This window comes from Lontra canadensis, unplaced genomic scaffold, assembly GCF_010015895.1.
Source record: "Lontra canadensis isolate GAN:19392208 unplaced genomic scaffold, GSC_riverotter_1.0 scaffold1, whole genome shotgun sequence".
Classification (NCBI taxonomy): Eukaryota; Metazoa; Chordata; class Mammalia; order Carnivora; family Mustelidae; genus Lontra; species Lontra canadensis.
Window position 1 is genome coordinate 56157505 of NW_022630995.1, and position 12527 is coordinate 56170031.

At 44.2% G+C, this 12527-nt stretch overlaps 1 protein-coding gene across 5 annotated transcripts in view; it reads right to left on the bottom strand.

Annotated features, from left to right (window-relative positions):
• Nucleotides 1-12527, bottom strand: part of CC2D2A (coiled-coil and C2 domain containing 2A) — a 135657-nt gene that overhangs the window by 86184 nt on the left and 36946 nt on the right. For all 5 annotated transcript variants that reach the window (XM_032854736.1, XM_032854718.1, XM_032854725.1 and 2 more), the window contains 5 exons: nucleotides 11321-11419; nucleotides 10417-10587; nucleotides 5767-5929; nucleotides 1975-2111; nucleotides 1222-1353 (listed from right to left, as the gene is read on the bottom strand). In XM_032854736.1, the coding sequence (XP_032710627.1) occupies nucleotides 1222-1353; nucleotides 1975-2111; nucleotides 5767-5929; nucleotides 10417-10587; nucleotides 11321-11419 (702 nt within the window). The remainder of the gene's footprint in view (nucleotides 1-1221; nucleotides 1354-1974; nucleotides 2112-5766; nucleotides 5930-10416; nucleotides 10588-11320; nucleotides 11420-12527) is intronic.

The following is a 12527-nucleotide window of genomic DNA, read 5'->3' on the forward strand; positions in this document are numbered from 1 at the left end:
CTTTCCAGATGATCATAAAATCCCCTCCTTCAGTTTCACTTTATCTGTGTTGAAATATTACAAATATAAAATTTCCTGGGTTTCAGAAGGAGGTGATCTTTTCTCAGCAGCTCAGGAAAGGAAAAGCAATGTAATTAAACACTAAGGCAGGCAACTGTGTCTGTTGAACACTAGTTGGCACCTACTAAGCTTGGTTCCAAACTCTCGAATGTACGATCTTCACCCATCTGCACAACTATCCCAGGAGGTAGGTGCTATTATTATGTCCATTTTACAGATGAAGAAATTGCAACACAGTTTACAACACAGAGTTTGCCTTATGAGTGTTAGTCCCTGGACTTACAGCAGGTAGTTTGGTATCAGACCTTAGGAAAACACAGTAAAAAGGATTTTCAAGGATAGAAAATCTCCAGCTGGGGGAACCTGGATGGCTCTGTCAGTTAAGCGTCTTAAACAGCCGACTCTTGATTTCGGCTCAGGTCATGATCTCAGGGTTGTGGGACTGAGCCCCCTTGGGCTCCACGCTTAGTGGGGAGTCTGCTTAAGATTCTCTCACTTCCTTTCCCTCTGCCCCTCCCCCTGATGGTGCTCGCTCACGCTCTCTCTCTCAAAATAAATCAATAAATCTTAAAGAAAAAAGAGAAAATCTCCAGTTTAATAATAAAGAGACATTGAGTGGCAAATAATCCTGCAGCATCTGTGAGCCGGCAGAGAAAAAAGAGAAAAATAAGGCTGGCTCACTTGGATATGCAAATAAAGTCACTAACTTAGTCATTCCTATGTGGGAATGCAGTCCTTGTTTAAGAAAGGATTAGGTGAGAGGAGCACCTGGGTGGCTCACTAAGTTAAAGCCTCTGCTTTCTGCTCAGGTCATGATCTCCAGGTCCTGGGATCAAGCCCCCATCGGGCTCCTTGCTTGGTGGGAAGCCTGCTTCTCCCTCTCCCATTCCCCTTGCTTGTGTTCCTTCTCTCACTGTGTGTCTCTCTGTCAAATAAATAAATAGATAGATAGATAGATAAATAAATAAATGGATTAGGTGAGCAGAGCAGACTGGCTCTTACATAACACACCTGCTGTTTCTTCCTTGTCTGTAAGGCAGCGAACTTAAAAAACAAAACAAACACCAAGGTAGAATGTTATGAATTTGGTACCCCAAGCTACTGGAAGAGCAAAGCACTGTGAAGCACCTTCATGTGTTGAAAATGAGGAGTCAGGCTTACCTTTTTATACAGTGTTTCAAGTTCGGCCTTAATGTCTTGCGCCTGTGTCAGCATTGGTGGTCTGGAAGGAAACTCCTTGGTGGGGTTGGGCAGTGCCAGAATTCTCCCGTCATCTCCAAACCACTTCCTTCCCTGCAGATCAAACAGAGGGAAGAACACCATTTTCTTTTAACTGGAGAGAAAATGGTTTACAAAATAAACGACAGTTGCCATAAAACTCTGGGTCTACATACACATTTCACGCACCTTCCTCTGTCCCGACTAGATCTTTAAAAGCCTCATTTCCATTAGCAACTGAGTCTTCACTAACACTCCTGCACAACTAATTGAGGATATAATCCTCACTCCCCTCCAAAAAAACCATAACAAAAAGCTTATAAGAGTGCTCAAAAAAGTATTTTCTAGTCATTAAAAATTACAGGAAAAAACCAAAGGAGAAAAACAATTGTGAACGTTCAATCTGTGGAGAATTAAACATTGTGCATCGTGCAAAAGTCACCGACATCTGACTCAGCAGGAGAATCCCAAGCCCGGCCAGTAGAAGATGAGCTTTTTGGGCAGGGGGGTAGTGTGTGTGGTCTGAGGATCACCAAACGTACTAAGAGACAAATTGAAAAGGAAAAAAAAAAAATTGTACCACACTCTGTAGACAGGAGGGCATGAGCATGAGGGTGTGGTGACTGCCCGGGACGGCTAGAAGCCGCTCTGACCCGAGAGACGCCTGGGGGCTACAGGTGGGACGGGGTGGCTTACGGGATCCTGCGTCAGCAGCCTGTTCTCCATGGTGTTCTGACAGGCACGGGGCACCTCTGGTCTTGCCCCAATATAAAGGCCTTCGTCTTCCAGAAATCTGGGCTGCACGTTCTCGGGAAGCTTTTTATATGTAGGCACTAGAGAGTACATAAACAAACACCGCAACATTAGTGCCAGCCTACACATTTCAAACTATACTGGAAATTACATTTGTATTCCTGAAAGCTGCAAAAGCCCCATCTTAATTCTCAAGGACCAAGGACAAGAAGAACGTGTTCCCCTGTCATAGCTGTGGAATGGTGACAGGACTCCGCGCCTTGCTCACCAGCGGGGCCTGCTGTGGGTAGGGCAGTGTTCACATCCAAGGGCCTGCATGGCTCGCTCGCCTGCCCAACGCACCTGGGCCAGGCCTGGCTTGGAACCTTTCCTTCTGTACGGAAGGGATGATTATATCTATTTCCTGGGTTCTTGGGAGAATTAAAGGAGGTAAAGTAAGAGAAAATGCTGTGTAAATTAAAAAGTTAAAAAGAGGATAAAGGAGACAGAGCAGGGAGGGAGGCTTTTCTCAGGAGGCCTTGCATTTGCACCGACTTGTGAAGGTTGGAGGGATGGAGCCTGGGGAAGTGTACCCCCATCCCCCAAGGGCATGGTGTGGCCCAAAGAGTGGGGTAACACTGGGCACTGTGGGGGGGGGGAGCAGGGGCAGGGCAGACGGAGGGCCCTTCCAGTCATCAGCAGCTTGAGTTTTGGTCAGGGGATGGACCCCTGAAGGCTCTACCCGGGGAGTGACCTAGCAGATATTCAGTTCTGGAAAGATCCCTGGGCCTGCTTAGGCAGAGTAGGCCAGAGGAGAAAATAAGAGAATAAGCCAGGGCACCTGTGAGTGTCCGGAGGTAATTTGGGAGTTAATGAGGAAAGGTGGAGAGTCTCTTGTTTATAATTATCTCACTCTGCATCTTGCCAAATCCCCGAATCTGCGAATTTTCCTGTATGAGGCCCTTTCCACACTCTGCTTCCCAAACTCACCCATGCAAAACAGCTAATGCCAGTATTCTTGGAAAAAGCGACCTCAGAGTCCTGAGACAATGGGGGCAAACCTGAGCAAACATGGGGGTCTGCTCCCGGCCCTCCATTCACATGGCTAGGCAGCTGCCCGGCACCAACCCAGCGGTCTTCGAAGGTTTTCATGGAGACGTTTCTGCCTACTCTCACTCTATGTATGCTTACTGTTTGTGGACATGCTATCATACATACAAAGTTAAATCAGGAAAGGATGAGATTAAAAATATGTGCCAACAGAAGCCCTGACATTTGCTTCCCGCATCCCTGGGGCGAATGCACTCTGCTTTGTCAACCATTCTCCAAGCAGTGACAAGAACGGACCCAGTGACAAAAACATTATTACTCTTGATCCCCTGCTATGTGCTGGTCACAACACAAGGGCTTCACTCAGGCAATTTCCTCAGTGCTCAAAGGAAGAAGAAACACCTGGATCGTTTCAGTTCCTCCTGTTTTCTGGTGAGGCACTGAAAATGGAGGAGCTCGCTCAAGGTCATTCCTCAAGGAGGAGGAGCTGGGGCAGTGTGGCTCCCCATCTCCTGTTTTCTAGGCCAGGGGTTGCCTCCCCCTCTGGACTGGAGCTCAGATTCCCCACTCAGAGCAGGTGCCAGGTGCCGCTGGTGCTCCCACAGCCTCTTCCACATACTCCTCTCCCACCCCTACCCCTAGTCTGAGCCAGGCCCTGGGGTCTAACCTCCCCTCCCAGCCCAGGGGGGCTCCAGGGACAGGCCTGGCAGGGAGTCCTCTAAGCACAAACACAAAGAGACAACACTCCTCCTTGGCCAAGGCTGCTGCCCATGCACTTCTCCAAACCCCCAAGGAGCATCAGGACACATTGTGCCTGGTGTGTGGCTTTTGTGGCTGGCCTCCCAGGTCAGAGACACACCTTCCCTCCTGTCACTAGCTTTGTGGTCTCAGACTAGTTCCTTAACTTCTCTGGGCTTCTGCTTTTTCATCTGTAAAATGGGTGTGAGAAAGAACCCTTGTCCAGCCCTGGTGTGGAGCCAGGTGAGTTTATACACAACAAGTACTTAGAAAGGAACCTGGCAGAGGAAGGGCATTTGTTTTGGCAAAGTTGCAACCTCTGGGCACATTTCCCAGCTACCTACTTTAAAAGGAAACCTGAAATGTCCAACAAATCCCAGTACTTTGGACCATACACGATTCAAAATGACCTATCAAAATGGAACAATAATTTATCCTTGGCTTGGCATTTAACTGGAACTCAGAACATGACAAATGAAAAGAAATCCAATTCCCAGGTAAGGTGAGTGCAGCTCCCCCTTCCCAGCCTGAGGGGCTCTCCTGGGGGGCTCCCATTTTAAGCTTGAACTATCAGCTAACTAACTGGGGAGGTCCCTCAGGTATTCTCGGGAGGAAAGAAAATTCCAAGGGAAAAAAGAACAAAGGGAAGTCCAGGGCAGAAACGAAGCAAGGGGCAGTCACTAGGAGTTAACTGGATGGTCCCTGCTCTCGTACCCCGGCCATTGTCCCTGAGGTGAGGAACCTCAGCCAATCTTCTTCATACCTCCCTCAGAATCTCTGATGTGATCATGTCCTCTTGCATGTGAGTGAGATGCCTGGTGGCTGGGGGCTCCTGGATAGTCTCAGGGTGGTGCCCACAGACAGGGGAACCAGCCATGCGAGTAGAGGGTTGGGGCTTTCAGCCAGTGCTGCTCTCTATCCCCACCTCCGGGAGAGGACAGGGACTACAGGGTTCATTAATCACCAATGGCACTGACTTGGTCTCTCCTGTGGACATAAGAAGCCTCCATAAAAATCCTAGCTGTAGGGGTTTGGAAAACTTCCTGGTCAATGAACTCATGGTGGGGCTGGGAGGGCGGGGACACTGGAGAGGGGATGGAAGCTCCACGATCCTTCTCACATGCCGTGTCCTATGACTCTCTTCATCTCTGTTCTCTCTCATACCCTTGTTTTTTGTTTTTGTTTTTGTTTTTTCTTTTTTTAAGATTTTAAAAATTTATTTGAGAGCAAGAGAGAGCACAAGCAGGGGAAATGGCAGGCAGAGGGAGAGGGAGAACCAGACTCCCCACTGAGCAACAGGGGCTCAATCCCAGGACCCCGAGATCATGACCTAAGTCGAAGGCAGGTGCTTAACCAACGAAGTCACCCAGGTGCCCACATATCTTTTATTATATGATAAGCCAGTAAATGTAAGTGTTTCTCTGACTACTATGCACTGTTAGAACAAATTATCAAACCCGAGGAGGGTGTCATGGAACCTCCAATTTGTGGCAAAATCAAATAGAAGTATGGGTAATGTGGGGACCCACTACTTGTGATTGGTGTCTAAGCAGAAGGCAGTCTTGTGGGACAGAGTCCTTAACTTGTGGGGTCTGTGCTGACTACAGGTATAAGTGTCAGAGCTGAACTGTAGGATATCCAGCTAGTATTGGAGAATTGGTTGGTGTGGGGGAAACCCCCCCCACAAATCTGGTCACGTAAGTGTTCTATCAGGGTTGAGAGGGAGTAGAGGATGAAACAGAGAGATTCTCCTCACAGCCTGAATCTCAGACTCTCTCAGACTCTCTGCCCCCAGAACTGGTCACCAATTTGATGAGGGGACCCCTCAAAACACCCTGGTGTTTCTTGGGCTATTCCATCAGTGAGTGAGTGTTCAATGGGCATTTGCTCAAGTTCTTTATCCTCAGACACCAGCCGTATTTAAAAGAAGATGCCCGAAGCAAGCAGGAATGCAAAAAGTGCAAGTACCTGTCACCCTGCTGGGTACGAAGAGGAGTTCTCTTTCCATCTGCAGTCGAATGTGGACGCTTTCGTACTCTGCGGGTCTGATGGCTATGAAATCCTCAGCTGCGTGGTCTAAGCCCAACAGAAAATCCTCCTCATCCTTGGCACTAAGCAGCTCTTCCTCGTCCTGCATTACAATAAACAGCAAGAAAAACTGTGCTGTGATTATACGTCTACTTAGAAAAACAATGGCATTAAACTCATCCAACAACGTATCTTACAAGACTGTGATCTTTTCCTTGTATCTTTTTTTAAAAGCAAGGGTAAGACTCGATGGCCTTTCATGCTCCCCAAGCGGGTTTTCTTTATTTTTCACTCTTCCAGGTGGTTGGGAAATGTCAAAACCAGAATAGGCTGAAGTCAGAAGAGATATGCTGGGCAAAGCAATCGAAAACTCAGCAACTCTGGGCTCTGAGGGTGTGTATTCTTCCGCATGTACTTCAAGTCCTTGGGCTCAGAAGTTACATGGTATGTTAACCTTCCCCCTGGCACCGACCCCAGGGCAAGATGCTGTAAGCAGTGTCCACACTCTGCTCGGTGTCCACACCTGCAGCCAAGCCTCACCCATATCGCCTGTGGGACATTGGAGAACTTACCAACAGTTCTAATCCTTGGTTTTCTCCACAGCAGGACGGGGACATTAACAGAGCTTACCTCTTAGGGTTTTGTGAGGATAGAGTTATTGGACGCATGAAAAGATTCTAAGCACTGGGTCTGCCATCACAAATGCTAGCTGTAGCATGTCAATTGAGTATTTCCCCTTCTTTTTCTCCCTTTCTTCCTTTCTCTGTCTCCTCCTTACTTTTCTCCTTCTTCTTTCCCCTTCTGCTCCTTCCCCTCTTCTTCCTCCATCTCTTCCTCCTCCTCCTTCTTAATTAAAGCCTGGTGCCCATTTAGGAGGAACAACCTTTAAAATCCCAGGGAAATCTGCACAGGTGATAACCTTGCTACCTGCCTTTTCATATTTCCTCCCAAATAAACCAAACAATGAGAAGGGGAAGTAAATCTATGGGGTAGCCAAGCTCCCAGTACAACCTGAGAACACAGAATGCCAAAAACTTCAAGAAAGGAAAAAAGAGAAAAGTGCCCTCATTTCAGTGTGTGATTTTTTTTTTTTCCCCTCGCTTAGGCCTCCTTTTGGTTTTGTGGTAAGCAGAGACAGACGGAGAAAAATTGCAGACAGAGGTGGAGAGCTACACAGGATCTAAAACCTCTGCCAGAAAGACTAAATCCACTTTGAGTATAAGAGTACCGGAAGAGGGTCTGAGCAGACAGGGGGATGGAGTACAGGGAAGGGGCTTCATAGGAGGGCATGATTTCAAAGGGCAGGTTTAGGAACACAGAGCTTCCAGGGGAAAAACATGCAAAAGGGAAGAGAGGTGGCTTGTTGAGACACGTTATGTCTCATGTCTCAGTTTCAATGCCTACAGATCTGTTGATAGCTCTGCCTTCCAAAAGCAGACCCTGGTTCTTCCCGCTTTCTATGAGGGCCTCACTTAGTGACTCACTTCTAATGAGTGGGATATGAGTACAGGTATGTAGCTTCTGACTCTAGGTCAGGAAAGGCACCGTGGCTTTGTCCTTGCTTTCTTTTGGATCACTTGCTTTAGGGGAAATCAGCTGTCATGTTGGGAAGATGCTCAAGCAGCTTTGTGGGGAGGTCTGAACTGAGCCTCCTGCCAAAACCCAGCACCTGCCAGGCAGGAGGGTAAGCCACCTTGGAAGAAAACCCTCCCAACCCAGTCAAGGTTTCAACTGACTACATCCTTGGCCGCCTTGCCTGCAACCTCACGAGAACCTCTGGAGTCAGAACAAACTGAATATTGGCTTGTAAAACAATGACTATCAAATAAGCTGATGTACTCCCAAGCTTCCATAAACCTAGCTAAAAAATTACATTTTGATTTTGTTGTTTGTGCTTAGGTGTCATATCAAAAAACTCATTACCAGGACCCATGTCAAGGAGCTTTTTTCCTAAGTTACCCCCCTCCTTCCAAGGAGTTTCATAGATTCAGGTCTTACATTTAAGCCTTTAATCCATTTTGAGTTCATTTTTTGTGAGTGGTGTAAGATCGGGGTCCTCTTTCATTCTTGTGCATGTGAATATCATTATCCCTGCACCATTTACTGAAGAAACTGTCTTCTCACCACTGAGTACTCTTGGCTCCCTTGTCAAATATCAGTTGACCATACGTACTTGGGTTTATTTCTGGGCTCTCGATTCTGTTCCACTGGCCTATTGGTCTGTTTTTATGCTAATACCATGCTGTTTCAATGACTGTAACTTTATAGTATAGCTTGAAATCAAAGTGTGATGCCTCCTGAGAAGGACAAAGCAGGAGGCATCACACTTTGATTACTTCAGCTTTTGGGGTCTTGTGGTTCCACATAAATTTTAGGAGTTTTTTTCCTACTTCTGTAAAGAGGGTCATTGAAATCTTTATAGAGATAGCATGGAATCTACAGATGGCTTTTGGCAGTACTGACATTTTAATAATATTAATTCTTCTGATCCATGAACATGGGATAATTTTACATTTATTTGTGTCTTCTTTGACTTCTTTCATCAGTGTCTTACATTTTTCAGAGTACAGGTCTTTCACCACCTTAGTTAAATTTATTCCTAAGTATTTTATTGTTTTTGAAACTATCGTAAATGGGATCAATTTATTTTTTTCTCAGAAAATTTGTTGTAATTGTAAAGAAACACTACTGATTTTTGTTTTTGTTTCTAAAGGTTTTACTTATTTATTTGAGAGAGACAGAGCATAGGGTGGGGAGAGTGAGAAGGAGAAGTAGACTCCCTGCTGAAGCAGGGAGCCTGATGTGGGGCTCCATCCTAAGATACTGAGATATGACCTGAGCTGAAGGCAGACACTTAACCAACTAAGCCACCTGGGTACCCCCATACAACTGATTTTTGTATTTTAATTTTGTATGCTGCAACTTTGCAGAATTCATTGATTAGATCTAACAATTTTTTGGTTGAGTATCTAGTTTTATTTCTACATAAAATGAAAGCATCTGCAAATACAATTTTTTTCCAGTTCAGATACCTTTAATTCCAGTTCAGATACCTCTTAATTTCTTTTTCTTGCCTGATTGCTCTAGCTAAGTCTTCTAGTATTATGTTGAAATAGGAGTGGTGAGAGTGAGCTCCATTGTATTGCTCCTGATTTTAGAGGAAAAGCTTTCAAGCTTTCATCACTGAGTATGACGTTAGCTGTGGTTTTGTCACAGATGGCCTTTATTATGTGGAGGTACATTTCTTCTATGCCTAATTTAAGAGTTTTTGTCATGAATAGTACTGAATTTTGTCAAATGTATTTTCTGTATCTATTAGAATTTCTTTCCTTTTTAAAAATTAAAAAATTATTTATTTAAAAATTTTTTCAGTTTTATTGAGATAAAATTGAAATATCCAAATCTTTCTTTCTTTTTTTTTTTTTTAAAGTAAACTCTGTACCCAATGTAGGGCTCAAACTCTGAGATCAAGAGTAGTATGTTCTACGGACCGAGAAAGCCAGGTGGCTTGAATTTCTTTCCTTTTTAACACGGAAAATTTTCCATTGTGTGTATATATCATATTTTGTTTATTCATTCATCTGCTGATGGATATTTTGGTTGCTTTTACCTTTTGGCTATTGAGAACATTTCTCTCACTGTTAAGCGTACAAGTGTCTGTTTGAGTGCCTGCTTCTATTCTTTTGGGCATATACCCAGAAATGGAGTTGCTGGAACATAGTAATTCCATGTTTAAATTTTTGAGGAATGACCAGACTGTTTTCACAGCAGCTGTACCATTTTATGTTGCCATCAGCAATGCACAAGGGTCTAATGTCTCTACATCCTTGCCAGCCCATCTCCCTTCCTTCCTTCCTTCCTTTCTTCCCTCCTTTCCTTTCCTCTCCTTTCCTCTCCTCTCCCCTACCTTTCTTCCTTCCTTCCTTAATAAAAGCCATTTTAATTTGTGTAAAATGGTTTCTTATTGTGGTTTTGATTTGCAGTTCCCTAATGATTAGTGATGTTAGTTTATTTCATGTACTTATTGGCCATTTGTATATCTTCTTTGGAGATATGTCTATTCAAGTCCTTTGTCCATTTTTTTAATGGGATGTTTTCTTTTGTCTTACATGTGCCATGCACAATTACAGAGTCTGAGTCACAGCTTGGGTGTGGAATGGAGCACAAAAAGCTAATCACCTGTGAGGCTGTGGGAAGAGAGAGAGAGAGGATTCATTTGCCTTGGAGAGACCAACATTTTGCATCTGAAATGAATACGAATCGCTGTGTGGCATCTAGCAAGAAAAATCTGTAAGCCGCCTTGTTCTGTTTTTCTTCTTTTTCCACAGGAAAGAAATAGACATATTTAATCAAGGTCCTTATTATCCAAATTATGGGGTAAAATCAAAGGCTACAGAAAGTAAGGTGAACACAGTATTCATTTTGCTTTCCACTAAAGCATGGATGAGCTCTTGCGTGTGGTGGTGGCAGGTTTGCCCTCAGCCACTTTCCTTCTGGTGAGGACATCATCATTATCGTCACCATTGTCACCACTGTGGTCATTAACACCAACATCCTCCCTCACCTCACTACCACCATAACGTTAAATACCATTCTGCATTCTCCTTGCGCAGGAGGCTCTTCTTCCTCTCCCTCCTCCTCTTGGTTCGTGCCAGCTCTGGTTTTGGCTTTTGGTTTTTCTTGTGATTCCTCTGGTTCGGGATCAAAGTTGAAAGTGAAGAAGTTATAGGCTTCTTCGGTAGAAGGGAAGCCAGGTGGAACCTAAGGAGAAGCAGCGAGCGATAGAATTTCAGATTGTAGAAGTGGAGATGAGTCACACGGCTCACTGACAGCAGCTTGACGTTAGTGGCATCGAGCGCATGCTAGACATCCTGAGCGTATTACCTTTGTCAAAGGCACAAGATGACCTGTCACAAACTTTAAGGCATGCCATAGGCAAGTGGAGGCTTCCTTGAATAAGTAGCTTTCACAGTCACTTTTTTATAAACTAGCAAACATTCTCATAGGCACATAAATATATTATTGATAGGAGTAACAGCTTTTGAAAAAACGAGTAAAATACCAAAAAAGTAGATTCATTATTTTATACATTAATGCTGAGATACTTTTGTTTAATTATGAGCAATCCAGGGGTCTATTAACTTTTAAAAAAATGACATTTTTTGTTTTGATTCTTCTTGAGTTGGTATTCCCTTTCTTCCCCATAATGAAGCTGGTACAACTTCAGAGCTGAAAAAATAGTCTTTTTGCTGACATTTCCTGACCTTCCATGAAGCCCCCTTTACCCAGTCAGGCAGTATTCTAATCGTCCTGCTGGTTCTAGCATTTTAAAAGTAGGAATTAGTTCTCATACTTTTTTCTTGCATATTCCACAGTAATAAGAGTCAGGGTATGTATATAGGCATCTGTCATAGGATATTTTTGAAAAACACAAACAAATCAACAAAAAATATGATTTAAGGCATGCATGATTTAAAAAGACAGGATTTCTCACCGGGAGTTTAGGCTTGATTTTTTGTACAGAATCACGGAATTTTACTCTTGAGTAACTTTGGAAATCATCTTGTTGAGTCCTCTGTACCTCCTCACCTGCCTGTATGAGCAGAAAAAAGGATAAGTAGAATATTTATTATTTTAAAAGGGTTTTATTTATTTATTTGAGAGAGAGAGCTCGCACGAGTGAGCGGGGGAGCAGAGGGAGAGGGAGAAGTTTCTCCATCCGGAGCATGGAACCTGATGCGGCGCTTGATCTCATGACTCTTGAGATCATGACCTGAGCTGAAATCAAGAGTTGGACGCTCAACCGACTAAGGCACCCGGGTGCCTCAGGATAGACAGAACATTTAAATCAAGAAACTAAAGATGTTCTAAAACAAGCATTAACTCTCAAAGGGGAAAACCTCAGACCATGGGTGCAGACCATCATTCCTAAGGAATGAAATGTTTACAAATGTCAAACATATTTGAAGGTTGCTGTATTTTCTTACTCAGCTGTCTCTCTCAAGACCAAATAAATACAAAATTTTATACTCAAAGGACCGTAAAATGACAAATGCTATTTCTTCTACAGATCAATAGATGATTTAGTTCACAGATGACCATTTCCAAACAACTTATGAAGATAAGCATCAGTAATCCCTGGATATGAATAAATTCTGAAATACACCCTCCAGGGTGCGAGGCCTGTCCTCTTGAGCCGCTGGACCTTTTGCCCCCCCACCCCCGGAAGCTGAGTTCTGCCTATGATGATAGCTCAGTGTGGTAACTCCTATTATGGGGGCTCCCTATGTCCTGTGATGGCCAATCCACCAAGGGTTGTTCCCACTTTGTCCTCATCTCTGCTTCTAATCCACCCCTTCCAGATCCTGGCTACTTCTCTTTTCCCACCCAGCACAATCCAAATGCCAAGCCTTCCTTCTGAGGGACTCCAGGCTGTTCCAACAGCATATCTAGATCTTATTGTAAGAAGGGACAAACTTATTCTACCTGTGATGGAAACTTTGTTATTATTATCTGGACTGAGACTGTGTCACAGCATGGAATAATTTTCATCAGGGGAAATGGAATGTAGTGTATTTGCACTGGGCCCCTCTCACATATCCTTCCCAAATCCCACCTGTTTTTCCAAGATCATGCAAAGCTACTTCTTTTCACAGACTCCTCCATCCTAAAATGAAATCTCTTTTCTAGAATCTTATTGT